Source organism: Pseudophryne corroboree, chromosome 11, assembly GCF_028390025.1.
Source record: "Pseudophryne corroboree isolate aPseCor3 chromosome 11, aPseCor3.hap2, whole genome shotgun sequence".
Lineage (NCBI taxonomy): Eukaryota > Metazoa > Chordata > Amphibia > Anura > Myobatrachidae > Pseudophryne > Pseudophryne corroboree.
The window spans coordinates 338,978,060-339,002,323 of NC_086454.1; the positions used below are offsets into that span (position 1 = coordinate 338,978,060).

The 24,264-nt window shown below is 45.0% G+C and overlaps 1 protein-coding gene across 2 annotated transcripts in view; it reads left to right on the plus strand.

Moving 5' to 3' along the window:
* HYDIN (HYDIN axonemal central pair apparatus protein) overlaps positions 1–24,264 on the plus strand; it is a 478,199-nt gene that overhangs the window by 434,099 nt on the left and 19,836 nt on the right. For both annotated transcript variants that reach the window (XM_063945857.1, XM_063945858.1), the window contains one exon: positions 8,035–8,204. In XM_063945857.1, the coding sequence (XP_063801927.1) occupies positions 8,035–8,204 (170 nt within the window). The remainder of the gene's footprint in view (positions 1–8,034; positions 8,205–24,264) is intronic.

Sequence of the window (24,264 nt, forward strand, 5' to 3'; positions counted from 1 at the left end):
GCCGCTATGTGTAAAATGGGGACCTGTGCCTGCCACAATGTGTAAAATGGGGACCTGTGCCTGCCACAATGTGTAAAATGGGGACCTGTACCTGCCGCTATGTGTAAAATGGGGACCTGTGCCTGCCGCTATGTGTAAAATGGGGACCTGTACCTGCCGCTATGTGTAAAATGGGGACCTGTGCCTGCCACAATGTGTAAAATGGGGACCTGTACCTGCCGCTATGTGTAAAATGGGGACCTGTGCCTGCCGCTATGTGTAAAATGGGGACCTGTGCCTGCCACAATGTGTAAAATGGGGACCTGTACCTGCCGCTATGTGTAAAATGGGGACCTGTACCTGCCGCTATGTGTAAAATGGGGACCTGTGCCTGCCACAATGTGTAAAATGGGGACCTGTGCCTGCCACAATGTGTAAAATGGGGACCTGTACCTGCCGCTATGTGTAAAATGGGGACCTGTGCCTGCCGCAATGTGTAAAATGGGGACCTGTGCCTGCCGCAATGTGTAAAATGGGGACCTGTGCACTATAAAAGGGGGCACATGGCTGGGCACTATAAAAGGGGGCACATGGCTGGGCACTTTAAAAGGGGGCAGATGGCTGGGCACATATAAGGCAGGTGGAGCGGTAAATTTTGGATAGACCTACAGATACAACCGGCCCTTTGATGGGGACCAAACTGCTGATGCGGCCCCCGATGAATTTGAGTTTGACACCCCTGCCGTAGACAGTTGTAGTAATCGTACCTCACTGCGGAGGTTGAGCTGAAATAGACTGGACGGCTGTGGTATAGATGAACAGCGGAGTGCGGGAATTTTAAAAGTGGAGAGCTGGTCCGTGTTGTAGTGCTGTTCATTCAGAAGAACTCAATTGTGAGAAAGGGGCGTCAACGCGTTTCGTCTCCTAGCAACCGGAGACTTCCTTCTATTGTATGCTGTCTTAACTAGCACATCCCTGAGACAGTTTATTATTACTTTCCAATGTGCATTTAAGAAGTTGCAACTTTTGTTTCTTTTTAACCTGCTTTATATGTATCAATTGTTTCTTCAAGCTGTGTGTCTGGTCTGTTTCACATAATATTCTGATAAAATTATCTATTTTTTAAAGAGAGTTGCATTGAGTCAATTATTCTCCCTGCTAGACTGCACTTTATTAATTAATTCATCAATTAACCTCAGGTGATTCTTGGAGCGCAGAGCATCCCTTTCTTCTGTTCATATTAAATTTTATTTCAGTCTAACCAACTGTTTTTGCTCAGCAGCTCCATAGCTCACCATTTTTTGAATACTACTATATATAGCGCCAGGTTATACAGTTTGAGATTATTCTCTAACTGTATTCACATATTTGGTCATTCCGAGTTGTTTGCTCGTTGCCGATTTTCGCTATGCTGCGATTTGTTGCTAAATGCGCATGGTACGCAGAGCGCATGCGCTAAGTTATTTTACACAAAACTTAGTAGATTTGCTGTTGTTCGTGCAGCGCTTTTCAGTCGCACTGCTGATCGGTGAATGATTGACAGGAAAGGGGCGTTTCTGGGTGGTAACTGAGCGTTTTCCGGGAGTGTGCTAAAAAACGCAGGTGTGTCAGGGAAAAACGGGGGAGTAGCAGGGCGTGTTTGTGACGTCAAACCAGGAACTAAACGGACTGAGCTGATCGCAATCTAGGAGTAGGTCTGGAGCTACTCAAACTGCAAGAAAATATTTAGTAGCAGTTCTGCTAATCTTTCGTTCGCTATTCTGCTAAGCTAAGATACACTCCCAGAGGGCGGCGGCTTAGCGTGTGCAATGCTGCTAAAAGCAGCTAGCGAGCGAACAACTCGGAATCACCCCCAATACGTACTTGGAACTCCCTGCCTGAGAGAGTAGTAATGGCAACTCAGTCACTACTTTTAAGAATGGGCTAGATAAATTCCTAATGAATAAGGATATACAGGGCTATGGTGGGTAAATCATGCACTCTAGTAATAAATTAAAATAACAAGAAAAAAGAAGAATTGACTTAAAGGCTAAGCATTCACCACAGTTATAATTAGTCTTAAAAATATTACAGTGTAGGAGATCACTAACAGGTTGAACTCGATGGACAAATTGTCTTTTTTCAACCTCAGAAAATAAGAATTTACTTACCGATAATTCTATTTCTCATAGTCCGTAGTGGATGCTGGGAACTCCGTAAGGACCATGGGGAATAGCGGCTCCGCAGGAGACTGGGCACAAAAAGTAAAAGCTTTAGACTAGCTGGTGTGCACTGGCTCCTCCCCCCATGACCCTCCTCCAAGCCTCAGTTAAGATACTGTGCCCGGACGAGCGTACATAATAAGGAAGGATCTTGAATCCCGGGTAAGACTCATACCAGCCACACCAATCACACCGTACAACTTGTGATCTGAACCCAGTTAACAGTATGATAACCGTAGGAGCCTCTGAAAAGATGGCTTCCAACAATAAACAACCCGATTTGTTTGTAACAATAACTATATACAAGTATTGCAGACAATCCGCACTTGGGATGGGCGCCCAGCATCCACTACGGACTATGAGAAATAGAATTATCGGTAAGTAAATTCTTATTTTCTCTGACGTCCTAGTGGATGCTGGGAACTCCGTAAGGACCATGGGGATTATACCAAAGCTCCCAAACGGGCGGGAGAGTGCGGATGACTCTGCAGCACCGAATGAGAGAACTCCAGGTCCTCCTCAGCCAGGGTATCAAATTTGTAGAATTTAGCAAACGTGTTTGTCCCTGACCAAGTAGCTGCTCGGCAAAGTTGTAAAGCCGAGACCCCTCGGGCAGCCGCCCAAGATGAGCCCACCTTCCGTGTGGAATGGGCTTTTACAGATTTTGGCTGTGGCAGGCCTGCCACAGAATGTGCAAGTTGAATTGTACTACAAATCCAACGAGCAATCGTCTGCTTAGAAGCAGGAGCACCCAGCTTGTTGGGTGCATACAGTATAAACAGCGAGTCAGATTTTCTGACTCCAGCCGTCCTGGAAACATATATTTTCAGGGCCCTGACTACGTCCAGCAACTTGGAGTCCTCCAAGTCCCTAGTAGCCACAGGTACCACAATAGGTTGATTCACGTGAAACGCTGAAACCACCTTAGGGAGAAATTGAGGACGAGTCCTCAATTCCGCCCTATCCGAATGAAATATCAGGTAAGGGCTTTTATAAGATAAAGCCGCCAATTCTGATACGCGCCTGACTGAAGCCAGGGCCAACAGCATTACCACTTTCCATGTGAGATATTTCAAATCCACTGTGGCAAGTGGTTCAAACCAATGTGATTTTAGGAACCCCAAAACTACATTGAGATCCCAAGGTGCCACTGGAGGCACAAAAGGAGGCTGTATATGCAGTACCCCTTTGACAAACGTCTGAACTTCAGGCACTGAAGCCAGTTCTTTCTGGAAGAAGATCGACAGGGCCGAAATTTGAACCTTAATGGATCCTAATTTTAGGCCCATAGACAATCCTGCTTGCAGGAAATGTAGGAAACGACCCAGTTGAAATTCCTCCGTAGGGGCCTTCTTGGCCTCACACCACGCAACATATTTTCGCCAAATGCGATGATAATGTTTTGCAGTTACATCCTTCCTGGCCTTGATCAGGGTAGGGATGACTTCATCTGGAATGCCTTTTTCCTTCAGGATCCGGCGTTCAACCGCCATGCCGTCAAACGCAGCCGCGGTAAGTCTTGGAACAGACAAGGTCCCTGCTGGAGCAGGTCCTTCCTTAGAGGTAGAGGCCACGGGTCCTCCGTGAGCATCTCTTGCAGCTCCGGGTACCAAGTTCTTCTTGGCCAATCCGGAGCCACGAGTATCGTTCTTACTCCTCTCCTTCTTATGATTCTCAGTACTTTTGGTATGAGAGGAAGAGGAGGGAACACATATACCGACTGGAACACCCACGGAGTTACCAGAGCGTCCACCGCTATTGCCTGAGGGTCCCTTGACCTGGCGCAATATCTGTCCAGTTTCTTGTTGAGACGGGACGCCATCATGTCCACCTTTGGTTTTTCCCAACGGTTTACAATCACTTGGAAGACTTCTGGATGAAGTCCCCACTCCCCCGGGTGGAGGTCGTGTCTGCTGAGGAAGTCTGCTTCCCAGTTGTCCACTCCCGGAATGAACACTGCTGACAGTGCTATCACATGATTTTCCGCCCAGCGGAGAATCCTTGCAGCTTCTGCCATTGCCCTCCTGCTTCTTGTGCCGCCCTGTCTGTTTACGTGGGCGACAGCCGTGATGTTGTCCGACTGGATCAATACCGGTTGACCCTGAAGCAGAGGCCTTGCTTGACTTAGGGCATTGTAAATGGCCCTTAGCTCTAGGATATTTATGTGAAGAGACGTTTCCATGCTTGACCACAAGCCCTGGAAATTTCTTCCCTGTGTGACTGCTCCCCAGCCTCTCAGGCTGGCATCCGTGGTTACCAGCATCCAATCCTGAATGCCGAATCTGCGGCCCTCTAGAAGATGAGCCTTCTGTAACCACCACAGGAGAGATACCCTTGTCCTTGGAGATAGGGTTATCCGCTGATGCATCTGAAGATGCGATCCGGACCATTTGTCCAGCAGATCCCACTGAAAAGTTCTTGCATGGAATCTTCCGAATGGAATCGCTTCGTAAGAAGCCACCATTTTTCCCAGGACTCTCGTGCACTGATGCACTGACACTTGTCCTGGTTTTAGGAGGTTCCTGACTAGCTCGGATAACTCCCTGGCCTTCTCCTCCAGGAGAAACACCTTTTTCTGGACTGTGTCCAGAATCATCCCTAGGAACAGTAGACGTGTTGTTGGAATCAGCTGTGATTTTGGGATATTTAGAATCCACCCGTGCTGACGTAGCACTACCTGAGATAGTGCTACTCCGACCTCTAACTGTTCCCTGGACCTTGCCCTTATCAGGAGATCGTCCAAGTAAGGGATAATTAATACGCCTTTTCTTCGAAGAAGAATCATCATTTCGGCCATTACCTTGGTAAAGACCCGTGGTGCCGTGGACAATCCAAACGGCAGCGTCTGAAACTGATAATGACAGTTTTGTATCACAAACCTGAGGTACCCTTGGTGAGAAGGGTAGATTGGGACATGGAGATAAGCATCCTTGATGTCTAGAGATACCATATAGTCCCCTTCTTCTAGGTTCGCTATCACTGCTCTGAGTGACTCCATCTTGAATTTGAACCTTTTTATGTAAGTGTTCAAAGATTTTAGATTTAAAATTGGTCTCACCGAGCCGTCCGGCTTCGGTACCACAAACAGCGTGGAATAATACCCCTTTCCCTGTTGTAGGAGGGGTACCTTGATTATCACCTGCTGGGAATACAGCTTGTGAATAGCTTCCAATACTGCCTCCCTGTCGGAGGGAGACGTTGGTAGAGCAGACTTCAGGAACCGGCGAGGGGGAGACGTCTCGAATTCCAATTTGTACCCCTGTGATACTACCTGCAGGATCCAGGGGTCCACTTGCGAGTGAGCCCACTGCGCGCTGAAATTCTTGAGACGGCCCCCCACCGTGCCCGAGTCTGCTTGCAGAGCCCCAGCGTCATGCTGAGGACTTGGCAGAAGCGGGGGAGGGCTTCTGCTCCTGGGAAGAGGCTGCATGGTGCAGTCTTTTTCCCCTTCCTCTGCCCCGGGGCAGGAACGAGCAGCCTTTTTCCCTCTTGCCCTTATAGGGACGAAAGGACTGGGTTTGAAAAGACGGTGTCTTTTTCTGCTGAGAGGTGACCTGGGGTAAAAAGGTGGATTTTCCAGCCGTTGCTGTGGCCACCAGGTCCGATAGACCGACCCCAAATAACTCCTCCCCTTTATACGGCAATACTTCCATATGTCGTTTGGAATCTGCATCACCTGACCACTGTCGCGTCCATAACGTTCTTCTGGCAGAAATGGACATCGCACTTACTCTAGATGCCAGGGTGCAAATATCCCTCTGTGCATCTCGCATATATAGTAATGCATCCTTTAAATGCTCTATAGTTAACAATATACTGTCCCTATCCAGGGTATCAATATTTTCAGTCAGGGAATCCGACCAAGCCACTCCAGCGCTGCACATCCAGGCTGAGGCGATCGCTGGTCGCAGTATAACACCGGTATGTGTGTATATACCTTTTAAGATATTTTCCAGCCTTCTATCAGCTGGTTCCTTGAGAGCGGCCGTGTCAGGAGACGGTAACGCCACTTGTTTTGATAAGCGTGTGAGCGCCTTATCTACCCTTGGGGGTGTTTCCCAACGTGCCCTAATCTCTGGCGGGAAAGGGTATAGTGCCAATAATTTATTAGAACTCAGCAGTTTTTTATCGGGGGAAACCCACGCTTTATCACACACCTCATTTAATTTATCTGACTCAGGAAAAACCACTGGTAGTTTTTTTCACACCCCACATAATACCCTTTTTTGTGGTACTTGTAGTGTCAGAAATGTGCAATGCCTCCTTCATTGCCGTGATCATGTAACGTGTGGCCCTACTGGACATTACGTTTGTCTCGTCACCGTCGACACTGGATTCAGTATCCGTGTCAGGGTCTGTGTCGACCATCTGAGGTAACGGGCGTTTTAGCGCCCCTGACGGTGTCTGAGACGCCTGAACAGGCACTAATTGATTTGTCGGCTGTCTCATGTCGTCAACAGTTTTTTGCAAAGTGCTGACATTGTCACGTAATTCTTTAATTACTACCATCCAGTCAGGTGTCGACTCCCTAGGGGGTGACATCACTAACACAGGCAATTGCTCTGCTTCCACATCATTTTCCTCCTCATACATGTCGACACAATCGTACCGACACCCAGCACACACACCGGGAATGCTCTGATAGAGGACAGGACCCCACTAGCCCTTTGGGGAGACAGAGGGAGAGTTTGCCAGCACACACCAGAGCGCTATATATATACAGGGATAACCTTATATAAGTGTTACTCCCTGTTATAGCTGCTGTATTTATATATTAGCTGCCAATAGTGCCCCCCTCTCTGTTTTACCCTGTTTCTGTAGTGCAGGACTGCAGGGGAGAGTCAGGGAGCCGTCCTTCCAGCGGAGCTGTGAAAGAAAATGGCGCTTGTGTGCTGAGGAGAAAGGCTCCGCCCCCTTCACGGCGGCCTTTTCTCCCGCTTTTTTCAGGAAACTGGCAGGGGATAAATGCATCCATATAGCCCAGGAGCTATATGTGATGCATTTTATTTAGCCATATAAGATTTTTATATCATTTTTATTGCGTCTCAGGGCGCTCCCCCCCAGCGCCCTGCACCCTCAGTGACCGGAGTGTGAAGTGTGCTGAGAGCAATGGCGCACAGCTGCAGTGCTGTGCGCTACCTTATTTGAAGACAGGAACGTCTTCTGCCGCCGCTTTCTCCGGACCTCTTCGCTCTTCTGGCTCTGTAAGGGGGCCGGCGGCGCGGCTCCGGGACCCATCCAGGCTGAACCTGTGATCGTCCCTCTGGAGAGAATGTCCAGTAGCCAAGAAGCCCAATCCACTCTGCAGTCAGGTGAGTTCGCTTCTTCTCCCCTTAGTCCCACGATGCAGTGAGCCTGTTGCCAGCAGGACTCACTGAAAATAAAAAACCTATTTAAACTTTTACTTCTAAGCAGCTCAGGAGAGCCACCTAGCTTGCACCCTTCTCGTTCGGGCACAAAAATCTAACTGGGGCTTGGAGGAGGGTCATGGGGGGAGGAGCCAGTGCACACCAGCTAGTCTAAAGCTTTTACTTTTTGTGCCCAGTCTCCTGCGGAGCCGCTATTCCCCATGGTCCTTACGGAGTTCCCAGCATCCACTAGGACGTCAGAGAAACTGTGTTACTATATAGTAACGGCGACAGTATAATCGCAGCCACTTTATTATAGGACGATGCTGTGATTTCCTGATCCCATGTAACCATATAATAACGCGCAGGATGGTGCTTGTTAGGTGCTGCAATATAGAGTAACAGTATAACCGCACAGTGCAGCTCAGAAGCAGCGGTATGTATGTGTCAGGCCTACACGTGTGTATACAGACCTGCCCCTGTAACTGTGTTATGTGATCTGACAGACAGAAAATGGCCCGGAGGTCACGTGTCGGTTACATGGCAGAGCCGTCCAGCCGGGCGTCCACTTTTCCTTCACAGAGCACAACTTCGGCTCCTGCTTCATCTTCCATGCTGGGATGCGGCCTGTCCGAAAATCCCTCATCATCACCAACAAGGACAATAGAGCCGTCAGGTGAGTACACCCCATGGTGATATAATCGTTATGTGTACTGAAGGAAATTGGACGGTTCGGTATGAAATGCCGGCGGTTAGAATCCCGACAGCAAAATCCTGAGTCAGAATGGTGACGAATCCTGGTATCTATTTTAACTCTATCCCTAACCCACCCCTCCCGCAGCCTAACCCTAACCGTCCCATCCCACAGCCTAACCCTAACCACCCCCTCCCGCAGCCTAACCCTAACCACCAGTTTCCGCAGCCTAACCCTACCGCCCCCTCCCACAGCCTAACTCTACCGCCCCCTCCCACAGCCTAACCCTAACCACCCCCTCCTGCAGCCTAAACGTAACCACCCCCTCCCGCAGCCTAACCCTACCGCTCCCTCCCGCAGCCTAACCCTACCGCTCCCTCCCGCAGCCTAACCCTCCCGCCCCCTCAGGCAGCCTAACTCTACCGCCCCCTCCCACAGCCTAACCCTAACCACCCCCTCCCGCAGCCTAATCCTAACCACCAGCTCCCGCAGCCTAACCCTACCGCCCCCTCCCGCAGCCTAACCCTACCGCCCCCTTCCGCAGCCTAACGCTAACCACCCCCTCCTGCAGCCTAACCCTAACCACCCCCTCCCACAGCCTAACCCTAACCGTCCCCTCCCACAGCCTAACTCTACCGCCCCCTCCCACAGCCTAACCCTAACCACCCCCTCCTGCAGCCTAAACGTAACCACCCCCTCCCGCAGCCTAACCCTACCGCTCCCTCCCGCAGCCTAACCCTCCCGCCCCCTCCCGCAGCCTAACTCTACCGCCCCCTCCCACAGCCTAACCCTAACCACCCCCTCCCGCAGCCTAATCCTAACCACCCCCTCCCGCAGCCTAATCCTAACCACCAGCTCCCGCAGCCTAACCCTACCGCCCCCTCCCACAGCCTAACCCTACCGCCCCCTCCCGCAGCCTAACCCTACCGCCCCCTTCCGCAGCCTAACCCTAACCACCCCCTCCTGCAGCCTAACCCTAACCACCCCCTCCCACAGCCTAACCCTAACCGTCCCCTCCCACAGCATAACCCTAACCCACCACTCCCACAGCCTAACCCTAACCCCCCCCCCCCTGCATCATATCCTCTCCCGCCCCCTCCCGCATCATAACCCTGACCGCCCCCTCCCGCATCATAACCCTGACCGCCCCCTCCCGCAGCCTAACCCTACCGCCCCCTCCCGCAGCCTAACCCTAACCACCCCCTCCCACAGCCTAACCTTAACCGTCCCCTCCCGCAGCCTAACCCTAACCCACCCCTCCCGCAGCCTAACCCTATCCACCCCCCACATCATAACCCTAACCGCCCCCTCCCACAGCCTAACCGCCCCCTCCCACAGCCTAACCCTAACCACCCCCTCCCGCAGCCTAACCCTAACCACCCCTTCCCGCAGCCTAACCATCCCATCCCACGCCATAACCCTAGCCCACCCCTCCCGTAGCCTAACCCTAACCACCCCCTCCAACAGCCTAACCCTAACCACCCCCTCCAACAGCCTAACCCTAACCGCCCCCTCCCACAGCCTGACCCTAACCCTCCGCTCCCGCAGCCTAATTCTAACCGTCCCTTCCTGCAGCCTAACCCACCCTTCCCGCAGCCTAACCCTAACCGCCCCCTCCCGCAACCTAACCATAACCGTGCCCTCCCGCAGCCTAACCCTAACCATCCCCTCCCACAGCCTTACCCTAACCGTCCCCTCCCGCAGCCTAACCCTCCCCTCCCGCACCCTAACTGCCCCCTCCCACAGCCTTACCCTAACCCCCTGCTGCAGCAGCCTAACCCTCAGCATCGGCACCCTCCCCCGGGAGGCATATTATATGCCGGCTGTCGGGATCCTGGCGCACAGCATACCTGTGCCAGAATTCCGACAGCCGGCATACCGGCAACTATTCTTCCTCTTGGGGGATGCTGGCGGTCGGGATACCGAGCGCCAGCATACCGTAGCAGACCCCCTCCCCCTAGTGCCTAACCTCCCCCTCCCGCAGCCTAACTTTCTTCTCCCACAGCCTAACCGTAATCGTCCCCCTAGTATCTAAACCTAACTCACCGATACTGCAGCCTAACCACATCCCTCCACTTCCATAGCCTAACCCTCCCCTAGTGCCTAACCCTAACTCACCAGTCCCTTATCCTAACCCTAACCGTCACCTCCCACAGCCTGTGCCTAACCCTCACCTCCCACATCCTAACCCTAACCGTCCCCTCCCACAGCCTAACCCTAACCGTCCCCTCCCGCAGCCTAACCCTAACCGTCCCTTCCCAAAGCATAACCCTAACCCTCCCCTCCCGCAGCCTAACCCTAACCGCCCCCTCCCACAGCCTAACCCTAACCGTCCCCTCCCACAGCCTAACCCTAACCGTCGCACTAGTGCCTCACCCGAACTCACCAGTCCTGCAGCCTAACCCTAACAGCCCCCTCCCTCAGCCTTACCCTAACTCTCCGCTGCCGCAGCCTAACCCCTAACCCTCTGCATCGGCACAGTCCCCCTAGTGCCTAATCTCCCCCTCCCGCAGCCTAATTTTAACCCTACCCTCCCGCAGCCTAACCTCCCCTTAGTGCCTAACCCTAATACTCCCCTGTGACGGTCGGGATCCTGACTACATCCCGTATTGGACATAGCAGTGATACTGTGACACTAGATGACATGTTGGGGTATAGTTGCTAAGCAGCAGTTTACTTGTAATGGGAAAAACATTGCGGTCATTCCATGTTCTGTTATTTTGTAAACTGAGGTTGCTTTGCTGTTTTGTGGCGGGTTTCATCTTAGTAAATCTGTGGGATGGAATCTCACCGGAAAACTGCAGAACCACCAGGATTACCAGCTTATATGTCCTCAGTGAATTATGATGGAGAGAGTCTTGGTGCTGTGCGTAGAACGAGTATGCAGCTTTATGACGCTGCTCAGACTGCACCAATAAATGCGTGATGTGTCCCACATGTACAGGATGAGACCCAAAGACGCTCACTCTCAGCTTGTACAATAATTTTAAAGTCTTTTCTCTATCGTCCTAGTGGATGCTGGGGTTCCTGAAAGGACCATGGGGAATAGCGGCTCCGCAGGAGACAGGGCACAAAAAGTAAAGCTTTTCCAGATCAGGTGGTGTGCACTGGCTCCTCCCCCTATGACCCTCCTCCAGACTCCAGTTAGATTTTTGTGCCCGGCCGAGAAGGGTGCAATTCTAGGTGGCTCTCATAAAGAGCTGCTTAGAGAAAGTTTAGCTTAGGTTTTTTATTTTACAGTGATTCCTGCTGGCAACAGGATCACTGCAACGAGGGACAGAGGGGAGAAGAAGTGAACTCACCTGCGTGCAGGATGGATTGGCTTCTTGGCTACTGGACATCAGCTCCAGAGGGACGATCACAGGTACAGCCTGGATGGTCACCGGAGCCGCGCCGCCGGCCCCCTTGCAGATGCTGAAGTAAGAAGAGGTCCAGAATCGGCGGCTGAAGACTCCTGCAGTCTTCTAAAGGTAGCGCACAGCACTGCAGCTGTGCGCCATTTTCCTCTCAGCACACTTCACACGCAGTCACTGAGGGTGCAGGGCGCTGGGGGGGGGCGCCCTGGGAGGCAAATGTAAACCTATATAAAGGCTAAAAATACCTCACATATAGCCCCCAGAGGCTATATGGAGATATTTAACCCCTGCCTGTATTCACAAAATAGCGGGAGACGAGCCCGCCGGAAAAGGGGCGGGGCCTATCTCCTCAGCACACGGCGCCATTTCCTCTCACAGCTCCGCTGGTCAGGACGGCTCCCAGGTCTCTCCCCTGCACTGCACTACAGAAACAGGGTAAAACAGAGAGGGGGGGCAAATTTAATGGCAATATCTTGATATATATAAAGCAGCTATAAGGGAGCACTTATTATAAGGCTATCCCTGTCATATATAGCGCTTTTTGGTGTGTGCTGGCAGACTCTCCCTCTGTCTCCCCAAAGGGCTAGTGGGTCCTGTCTTCGTTTAGAGCATTCCCTGTGTGTCTGCTGTGTGTCGGTACGTGTGTGTCGACATGTATGAGGACGATATTGGTGTGGAGGCGGAGCAATTGCCAAATATGGGGATGTCACCTCCTAGGGGGTCGACACCAGAATGGATGCCTTTATTTATGGAATTACGGGATAGTGTCAACACGCTAAAGCAGTCGTTTGACGACATGAGGCGGCCGGACAATCAATTAGTGCCTGTCCAGGCGCCTCAAACACCGTCAGGGGCTGTAAAACGCCCTTTGCCTCAGTCGGTCGACACAGACCCAGACACAGGCACTGATTCCAGTGGTGACGAATCAACCGTATTTTCCAGTAGGGCCACACGTTATATGATTTTGGCAATGAAGGAGGCGTTACATTTAGCTGATACTACAGGTACCACTAAACAGGGTATTATGTGGGGTGTGAAAAAACTACCTATAGTTTTTCCTGAATCAGAAGAATTAAATGACGTGTGTGATGAAGCGTGGGTTGCCCCTGATAAAAAGCTGATAATTTCAAAGAAATTATTGGCATTATACCCTTTCCCGCCAGAGGTTAGGGAGCGCTGGGAAACACCTCCTAGGGTGGACAAGGCGCTAACACGCTTATCAAAACAAGTGGCGTTACCTTCTCCTGAGACGGCCGCACTTAAAGATCCATCAGATAGGAGGATGGAAAATATCCAAAAAAGTATATACACACATACAGGTGTTATACTACGACCAGCTATAGCGACTGCCTGGATGTGCAGTGCTGGGGTAGTTTGGTCAGAGTCCCTGATTGAAAATATTGATACCCTGGACAGGGACAATATTTTACTGTCGTTAGAACAAATAAAGGATGCATTTCTTTATATGCGTGATGCACAGAGGGATATCTGCACACTGGCATCACGGGTAAGTGCTATGTCCATTTCGGCCAGAAGAGCTTTATGGACGCGACAGTGGACAGGCGATGCGGATTCAAAACGGCATATGGAAGTTTTGCCGTATAAAGGGGAGGAGTTATTTGGAGTCGGTCTATCAGATTTGGTGGCCACGGCTACAGCCGGGAAATCCACCTTTCTACCTCAAGTCACTCCCCAACAGAAAAAGGCACCGACTTTTCAACCGCAGCCCTTTCGTTCCTTTAAAAATAAGAGAGCAAAGGGCTATTCATATCTGCCACGAGGCAGAGGTCGAGGGAAGAAACAGCAACAGGCAGCTCCTTCCCAGGAACAGAAGCCCTCCCCGGCTTCTACAAAAGCCTCAGCATGACGCTGGGGCTTCTCAAGCGGACTCGGGGACGGTGGGAGGTCGTCTCAAAAATTACAGCGCGCAGTGGGCTCACTCGCAGGTAGATCCCTGGATCCTGCAGATAATATCTCAGGGGTACAGGTTGGAATTAGAGACAGATCCACCTCGCCGTTTCCTGAAGTCTGCTTTACCAACGTCCCCTTCCGAAAGGGAGACGGTTTTGGAAGCCATTCACAAGCTGTACTCTCAGCAGGTGATAGTCAAGGTACCTCTTCTACAACAAGGGAAGGGGTATTATTCCACTCTATTTGTGGTACCGAAGCCGGATGGCTCGGTAAGGCCTATTCTAAATCTGAAGTCCTTGAACCTGTACATAAAGAAGTTCAAGTTCAAGATGGAGTCACTCAGAGCAGTGATAGCGAACCTGGAAGAAGGGGACTTTATGGTATCCTTGGACATCAAGGATGCGTATCTCCACGTTCCAATTTACCCCTCACACCAGGGGTACCTCAGGTTCGTTGTACAAAACTGTCACTATCAGTTTCAGACGCTGCCGTTTGGTTTGTCCACGGCACCTCGGGTCTTTACAAAGGTAATGGCCGAGATGATGATTCTTCTTCGAAGAAAAGGCGTATTAATTATCCCATACTTGGACGATCTCCTAATAAGGGCAAGGTCCAGAGAACAGCTAGAGATGGGATTAGCAATATCTCAAGAGGTGCTAAAGCAGCACGGATGGATTCTGAATATTCCAAAATCCAAATTAATGCCGACAACTCGTCTGCTGTTCCTAGGGATGATTCTGGACACGGTTCAGGAAAAGGTTTTTCTTCCCGAGGAAAAAGCCAAGGAGTTATCCGACCTGGTCAGGAATCTCCTAAAACCAGGAAAGGTGTCTGTGCATCAATGCACGCATCTTCAGATGCACCTGCGGATAACCCTGTCTCTAAGGACAAGGGTATCTCTTCTGTGGTGGTTGCAGAGGGCTCATCTATTGGAGGGCCGCAGATTCGGCATACAGGATTGGATCCTGGTGACCACGGACGCCAGCCTGAGAGGCTGGGGAGCAGTCACACAAGGAAGAAACTTCCAGGGAGTGTGGTCGAGCCTGGAAAAGTCTCTTCACATAAACATTCTGGAACTAAGAGCAATCTACAATGCTCTAAGCCAGGCGGAACCTCTGCTTCCAGGAAGACCGGTGTTGATCCAGTCGGACAACATCACGGCAGTCGCCCATGTAAACAGACAGGGCGGCACAAGAAGCAGGAGTGCAATGGCAGAAGCTGCCAGGATCCTTCGCTGGGCGGAGAATCACGTGATAGCACTGTCAGCAGTGTTCATCCCGGGAGTGGACAACTGGGAAGCAGACTTCCTCAGCAGACACGATCTTCACCCGGGAGAGTGGGGACTTCATCCAGAAGTTTTCCACATGCTAATAAACCGTTGGGAAAGACCAATGGTGGACATGATGGCGTCTCGCCTCAACAAAAAACTGGACAGGTATTGCGCCAGGTCAAGAGATCCGCAGGCAATAGCTGTGGACGCGCTGGTAACACCTTGGGTGTACCAGTCGGTGTATGTGTTTCTTCCTCTGCCTCTCATACCAAAGGTATTGAGAATCATACGGCAAAGCGGAGTAAGAACGATACTAGTGGCTCCGGATTGGCCAAGAAGGTCTTGGTACCCGGAACTTCAAGAGATGGTCACGGACGATCCGTGGCCTCTACCTCTAAGACAGGACCTGCTTCAGCAGGGACCGTGTCTATTCCAAGACTTACCGCGGCTGCGTTTGACGGCATGGCGGTTGAACGCCAGATCCTAAAAGGAAAAGGCATTCCAGAAGAAGTCATTCCTACCTTGATTAAGGCAAGAAAGGAAGTCACCGCGAAGCATTATCACCGCATTTGGCGGAAATATGTTGCGTGGTGCGAGGATCGGAGTGCTCCGACGGAGGAATTTCAACTGGGTCGTTTCCTACATTTCCTGCAATCAGGATTGTCTATGGGTCTCAAATTGGGATCTATTAAGGTTCAAATTTCGGCCCTGTCAATATTCTTCCAAAAAGAATTGGCCTCAGTTCCTGAGGTCCAGACTTTTGTCAAAGGAGTACTGCATATACAGCCTCCTGTGGTGCCTCCGGTGGCACCGTGGGATCTAAATGTAGTTTTAGATTTCCTCAAATCCCATTGGTTTGAACCACTAAAAAATGTGGATTTGAAATATCTCACATGGAAAGTGACTATGTTACTGGCCCTGGCGTCCGCCAGGAGAGTATCTGAACTGGCGGCTTTATCTTATAAAAGCCCTTATTTAATTTTCCATTCGGATAGGGCAGAGCTGCGGACGCGTCCGCATTTTCTCCCTAAGGTGGTATCAGCGTTTCACCTGAACCAGCCTATTGTAGTGCCTGCGGCTACAAGCGACTTGGAGGACTCCAAGTTGTTGGACGTTGTCAGAGCTTTAAAAATATACATTTCAAGGACGGCTGGAGTCAGAAAATCTGACTCGCTGTTTATACTGTATGCACCCAACAAGTTGGGTGCGCCTGCTTCTAAGCAGTCGATTGCTCGTTGGATTTGTAACACAATTCAACTTGCACATTCTGTGGCAGGCCTGCCACAGCCTAAATCTGTTAAGGCCCATTCCACAAGGAAGGTGGGCTCATCTTGGGCGGCTGCCCGAGGGGTCTCGGCATTACAACTCTGCCGAGCAGCTACGTGGTCAGGGGAGAACACGTTTGTAAAATTCTACAAATTTGATACCCTGGCAAAGGAGGACCTGGAGTTCTCTCATTCGGTGCTGCAGAGTCATCCGCACTCTCCCGCCCGTTTGGGAGCTTTGGTATAATCCCCATGGTCCTTTCAGGAACCCCAGCATCCACTAGGACGATAGAGAAAATAAGAATTTACTTACCGATAATTCTATTTCTCGGAGTCCGTAGTGGATGCTGGGCGCCCATCCCAAGTGCGGATTATCTGCAATACTTGTACATAGTTATTGTTAACTAATTCGGGTTATTGTTTAGGGAGCCATCTTTCAGAGGCTCTTCTATTATCATACTGTTAACTGGGTTTAGATCACAAGTTGTACGGTGTGATTAGTGTGGCTGGTATGAGTCTTACCCGGGATTCAAAATCCTCCCTTATTGTGTACGCTCGTCCGGGCACAGTACCTAACTGGAGTCTGGAGGAGGGTCATAGGGGGAGGAGCCAGTGCACACCACCTGATCTGGAAAAGCTTTACTTTTTGTGCCCTGTCTCCTGCGGAGCCGCTATTCCCCATGGTCCTTTCAGGAACCCCAGCATCCACTACGGACTCCGAGAAATAGAATTATCGGTAAGTAAATTCTTATTTTTATCAATTGGAAGTAGTGAGGAATCTCCGCACACCAAGGCGTGTCTCCAAAATATACTTCCTCTCCCCCCGCTTTCACCTATACCAGCGGTAGTGCTATAATTATTATATACAGTGACCGTATAGGGATATCTGTAGTAGTGCTATAATTATTATATACAGTGACCGTATAGTGACATCTGTAGTAGTGATATAAGTATTATATACAGTGACCGTATAGCGATATCTGTAGTAGTGATATAAGTATTATATACAGTGACCGTATAGTGATATCTGTAGTAGTGATATAAGTATTATATACAGTGACCGTATAGCGATATCTGTAGTAGTGATATAAGTATTATATAGTCACCGTATAGTGATATCTGTAGTAGTGATATAATTATTATATACAGTGACCGTATAGTGATATCTGTACTAGTGATATAATTATTATATACAGTGACCGTATAGGGATATCTGTAGTAGTGCTATAATTATTATATACAGTGACCGTATAGTGATATCTGTAGTAGTGCTATAATTATATACAGTGACCGTATAGTGATATCTGTAGTAGTGATATAATTATTATATATAGTCACCATATAGGGATATCTGTAGTAGTGATATAATTATTATATACAGTGACCGTATAGTGATATCTGTACTAGTGATATAATTATTATATACAGTGACCGTATAGGGATATCTGTAGTAGTGCTATAATTATTATATACAGTGACCGTATAGTGATATCTGTAGTAGTGCTATAATTATATACAGTGACCGTATAGTGATATCTGTAGTAGTGATATAATTATTATATATAGTCACCATATAGGGATATCTGTAGTAGTGCTATAATTATTATATACAGTGACCGTATAGTGATATCTGTAGTAGTGATATAAGTATTATATACAGTGACCGTATAGCGATATCTGTAGTAGTGATATAAGTATTATATAGTCACCGTATAGTGATATCTGTAGTAGTGATATAATTATTATATACAGTGACCGTATAGTGATATCTGTAGTAGTGATATAAGTATTATATACAGTGACCGTATAGCGATATCTGTAGTAGTGATATAAGTATTATATAGTCACCGTATAGTGATATCTGTACTAGTGATATCATTATTATATACAGTGACCGTATAGCGATATCTGTAGTGGTGATATAATTATTATATACAGTGACCGTATAGTGATATCTGTACTAGTGATATAATTATTATATAGTCACCGTATAGTGATATCTGTAGTAGTGATATAATTAATATATACAGTGACGTATAGCGATATCTGTAGTAGTGATATAATTTTTATATAGTCGCCGTATAGCGATATCTGTAGTAGTGATATAATTATTATATACAGTGACCGTATTAGGGATATCTGTAGTAGTGATATAATTATTATATACAGTGACCGTATAGCGATATCTGTAGTAGTGATATAATTATTATATAGTGACGTATAGCGATATCTGTAGTAGTGATATAATTTTATACACAGTGACATATAGCGATATCTGTAGTAGTGATATCGCTATACGTCACTGTATATAATAATTATATCACTACTACAGATATCGCTATACGTCACTATATAATGATATCACTACTACAGTTATTGCTATACATCACTGTATACAGTATAATAATGATATCACTACTACAGATATCACTATACGGTCACTGTATATAATAATTATATCACTACTACATATATCGCTATACGGTCACTATACAGTATAATGATTATATCACTACTACAGATATCACTATATGGTCACTGTATATAATAATTATATCACTACTACAGATATCTCTATACGTCACTGTATATAATAATTATATCACTACTACATATCGCTATACGGTGACAGTATAATAATTATATCACTACTACATATCGCTATACGTCACTGTATACAGTATATCTGTAGTAGTGATATAATTATTAGATACAGTGACCATATAGCGATATCTGTAGTAGTGATATAATTATAATATATAGTGACCGTATAGTGATATCTGTAGTAGTGATAGAATTATTATACTGTATACAGTGACCGTATAGCGATATATGTAGTAGTGATATAATTATTAGATACAGTGACCATATAGCGATATCTGTAGTAGTGATATAATTATAATATATAGTGACCGTATAGTGATATCTGTAGTAGTGATAGAATTATTATACTGTATACAGTGACCGTATAGCAATATATGTAGTAGTAATATAATTATAATATATAGTGACCGTATAGTGATATCTGTAGTAGTGATAGAATTATTATACTGTATACAGTGACCGTATAGCAATATATGTAGTAGTAATATAATTAGATACAGTGACCATATATCGCTATATGTAGTAGTGATAGAATTATTATTTACCGCGACCGTATAGCGATATCTGTAGTAGTGATATAATTATTATACTGTATTCAGTGACGTATAGCGAAATATAATAATTATATCACTACTACAGATATCGCTATACGTCACTGTATTTAATAATTATATCACTACTACATATATCGCTATACGGTCACTGTATACAGTATAATGATTATATCACTACTACAGATATCGCTATACGGTCACTGTATATAATAATTATATCACTACTACAGATATCGCTATACGGTCACTGTATATAATAATTATATCACTACTACAGATATCGCTATACGGTCACTGTATACAGTATAATGATTATATCACTACAGATATCGCTATACGGTGACTGTATATAATAATTATATCACTACTACATATCGCTATACGTCACTGTATACAGTATATCTGTAGTAGTGATATAATTATTAGATACAGTGACCATATACAGGTTGAGTATCCCATATCCAAATATTCCGAAATATGGAATATTCTGAAATACGGACTTTTTTGAGTGAGAGTGAGATAGTGAAACCTTTGTTTTTGATGGCTCAATGTACACAAACTTTGTTTAATACACAAAGTTATTAAAAATATTGTATTAAATGACCTTCAGGCTGTGTGTATAAGGCAGTGATGGCTAACCTTGACACTCCAGTTGTTGTTGAACTACACATCCCAGCATGCCCTGCATCAGTTTTAGCATAGCCAAATAACAAAACTGTAGCAGGGCATGCTGGGATATGTAGTTCAACAACAGCTGGAGTGTCAAGGTTAGCCATCACTGGTATAAGGTGTATATGAAACATAAATGAATTGTGTGAATGTAGACACACTTTGTTTAATGCACAAAGTTATAAAAAATATTGGCTAAAATTACCTTCAGGCTGTGTGTATAAGGTGTATATGGTATATAAATGCATTCTGTGCTTAGATTTAGGTCCCATCACCATGATATCTCATTATGGTATGCAATTATTCCGTATAGCAATATATGTAGTAGTAATATAATTAGATACAGTGACCATATATCGATATATGTAGTAGTGATAGAATTATTATTTACTGTGACCGTATAGCGATATCTGTAGTAGTGATATAATTATTATACTTTATACAGTGACCATATAGCGATATATGTAGTAGTAATATAATTAGATACAGCGACCGTATATCGCTATATGTAGTAGTGATAGAATTATTATTTACTGCGACCGTATAGCGAGCGATATCTGTAGTAGTGATAGAATTATTATATATATATAGCGATATATAATAATTATATCACTACTACATATAGCGATATATGGTCACTGTATCTAATTATATTACTACTACATATATCGCTATACGGTCACTGTATACAGTATAATAATTCTATCATTACTACAGATATCACTATACGGTCACTGTATCTAATAATTATATCACTACTACAGCTATCGCTATACGTCACTGTATACAGTATATGTAGTAGTGATATAATTATTATATACAGTGACGTATAGCGATATCTGTAGTAGTGATATAATTATTAGATGCAGTGAGCATATAGCGATATCTGTAGTAGTGATATAATTATTATATACAGTGACCGTATAGTGATATCTGTAGTAGTGATATAATTATTATACTGTATACAGTGACTGTATAGCGATATATGTAGTATTAATATAATTATTAGATACAGTGGCCATATAGTGATATATGTAGTAGTGATATAATTATTATATACAGTGACCATATAGCGATATATGTAGTAGTGATATAATTATTATATACAGTGACCGTGTAGCAATATATGTAGTAGTGATAGAATAATTAGATACAGTGACCATATAGCGTATCTGTAGTAGTGATATCATTATTATACTGTATACAGTGACGTATAGCGATATCTGTAGTAGTGATATAATTATTATATACAGTGACCGTATAGCGATATCTGTAGTAGTGATATAATTATTATATACAGTGACCGTATAGCGATATATGTAGGGTGATATAATTATTATATAGTGACGTATAGTGATATCTGTAGTAGTGATATAATTATTATACTGTATACAGAGACCGTATAGCGATATATGTAATAGTAATATAATTATTAGATACAGTGACCGTATAGCGATATCTGTAGTAGTGATATAATTATTATACTATATACAGTGACGTATAACGATATATGTAGTAGTAATATAATTATTAGATAGTGACTGTATAGCGATATATGTAGTAGTGATCTAATTATTATGTACATTGACCGTATAGTGATATAATTATTAGATACAGTGACCATATAGTGATATCTGTAGTAGTGATTATTATATATAGTGACATAAAGCGATTTCTGTAGTAGTGATATAATTATTATATACAGTGACGTATAGCGATTTCTGCAGTAGTGATATAATTATTAGATACAGTGACCGTATAGCTATATCTTTAGTAGTGATATAATTATTATATATAGTGACCGTATAGGAATATCTGTAGTAGTGATGTACAATAATTATTATACACAGTGACCGTATAGCGATACCTGTAATTATATATTATATACAGTGATGGTATAGCGATATCTGTAGTAGTCATATTATTATATACATGATGTATAGCAATATCTGTAGTAGTGATATACAATAGTTATTATATACAGTGACCATATAGCGATAGCTGTAATTACGGTATATATTATATACAGTGACGGTATAGCGATATCTGTAGTAGTGGTATAATTATTATATACAGTGACAGTATAGGAATATCTGTAGTAGTGATATACAGTAATTATTATATACAGTGACCGTATAGCGATATCTGTAATTATATGTTATATACAGTGACGGTATAGTGATATCTGTAGTAGTGATATAATTATTATATACAGTGACCATATAGCTATCTGTAGTATTGATATAATTATTATATAGAGTGATATTTAGCGATATCTGTAGTAGTGATATGCAGTAATTATTATATAGTGACCATATAGCGATATTTGTAGTTATAATTATATACAGTGACAGTGTAGCGGTGTCTGTGGTTATATATTATATACAGTGACAGTATAGCAGTGTTTGTGGTTATATATTATATACAGTGACGGTATAGCGGTGTCTGTGGTTATATATTATATACAGTGACAGTATAGCGGTGTCTGTAGTTATATATTATATACAGTGACAGTATAGCGGTGTCGGTGGTTATATATTATATACAGTGACGGTATAGCGGTGTCGGTGGTTATATATTAGATACAGTGACAGTATAGCGCTGTCTGTGGTTATATATTAGATACAGTGACAGTATAGCGGTGTCTGTGGTTATATATTATATACAGTGACGGTACAGATGGTAATAATGCTATTATTAGATACAGTGACAGTATAGCGGTGTCTGTGGTTATATATTAGATACAGTGACAGTATAGCGGTGTGTGTGGTTATATATTAGATACAGTGACAGTATAGCGGTGTCTGTGGTTATATATTAGATACAGTGACAGTATAGCGGTGTCTGTGGTTATATATTAGATACAGTGACAGTATAGCGGTGTCTGTGGTTATATATTATATACAGTGACAGTATAGCGGTGTCTGTGGTTATATATTATATACAGTGACGGTACAGATGGTAATAATACTATTATTGGATACAGTGACAGTATAGCGGTGTCTATGGTTATATATTATATACAGTGACGGTATAGCAGCGTCTGTGGTTATATATTAGATACAGTGACAGTATAGCGGTGCCTATGGTTATATATTATATACAGTGACGGTATAGCTGTGTCTTTGGTTATATATTATATTCAGTGATGGTATAGCGGTGTCTGTGGTTATATATTAAATACAGTGACAGTATAGCGGTGTCTGTGGTTATATATTATATACAGTGACGGTACAGATGGTAATAATGCTATTATTAGATACAGTGACAGTATAGCGGTGTCTGTGGTTATATATTAGATACAGTTTCAGTATAACGGTGTCTGTGGTTATATATTAGATACAGTGACAGTATAGCGGTGTCTGTGGTTATATATTATATACAGTGACAGTATAGCGGTGTCTGGTTATATATTATATACAGTGACGGTACAGATGGTAATAATACTATTATTGGATACAGTGACAGTATAGCGGTGTCTATGGTTATATATTATATACAGTGACGGTATAGCAGCGTCTGTGGTTATATATTAGATACAGTGACAGTATAGCGGTGTCTATGGTTATATATTATATACAGTGACGGTATAGCGGTGTCTGTGGTTATATATTATATACAGTGACGGTATAGCGGTGTCTGTGGTTATATATTATATACAGTGACGGTATAGCAGTGTCTGTGGTTATATATTATATACAGTGACAGTATAGTGGTGTCTTTGGTTATATATTATATACAGTGACAGTACAGATGGTAATAATACTATTATTGGATACAGTGACAGTATAGCGGTGTCTGTGGTTATATATTATATACAGTGACGGTACAGATGGTAATAATACTATTATTGGATACAGTGACAGTATAGCGGTGTCTATGATTATATATTATATACAGTGACGGTACTGATGGTAATAATACTATTATTGGATACAGTGATGGTATAGCGGTGTCTATGGTTATATATTATATACAGTGACGGTATAGCGGTGTCTGTGGTTATATATTATATACAGTGACGGTATAGCTGTGTCTATGGTTATATATTATATACAGTGACGGTATAGCAGTGTCTGTGGTTATATATTATATACAGTGACGGTATAGCGGTGTCTGTGGTTATATATTATACACAGTGACGGTACAGGTGGTAATAATACTATTATTGGATACAGTGACAGTATAGCGGTGTCTGTGGTTATATATTATATACAGTGACGGTACAGGTGGTAATAAATAAGAATTTACTTACCGATAATTCTATTTCTCGGAGTCCGTAGTGGATGCTGGGGTTCCTGAAAGGACCATGGGGAATAGCGGCTCCGCAGGAGACAGGGCACAAAAAAGTAAAGCTTTACTAGGTCAGGTGGTGTGCACTGGCTCCTCCCCCTATGACCCTCCTCCAGACTC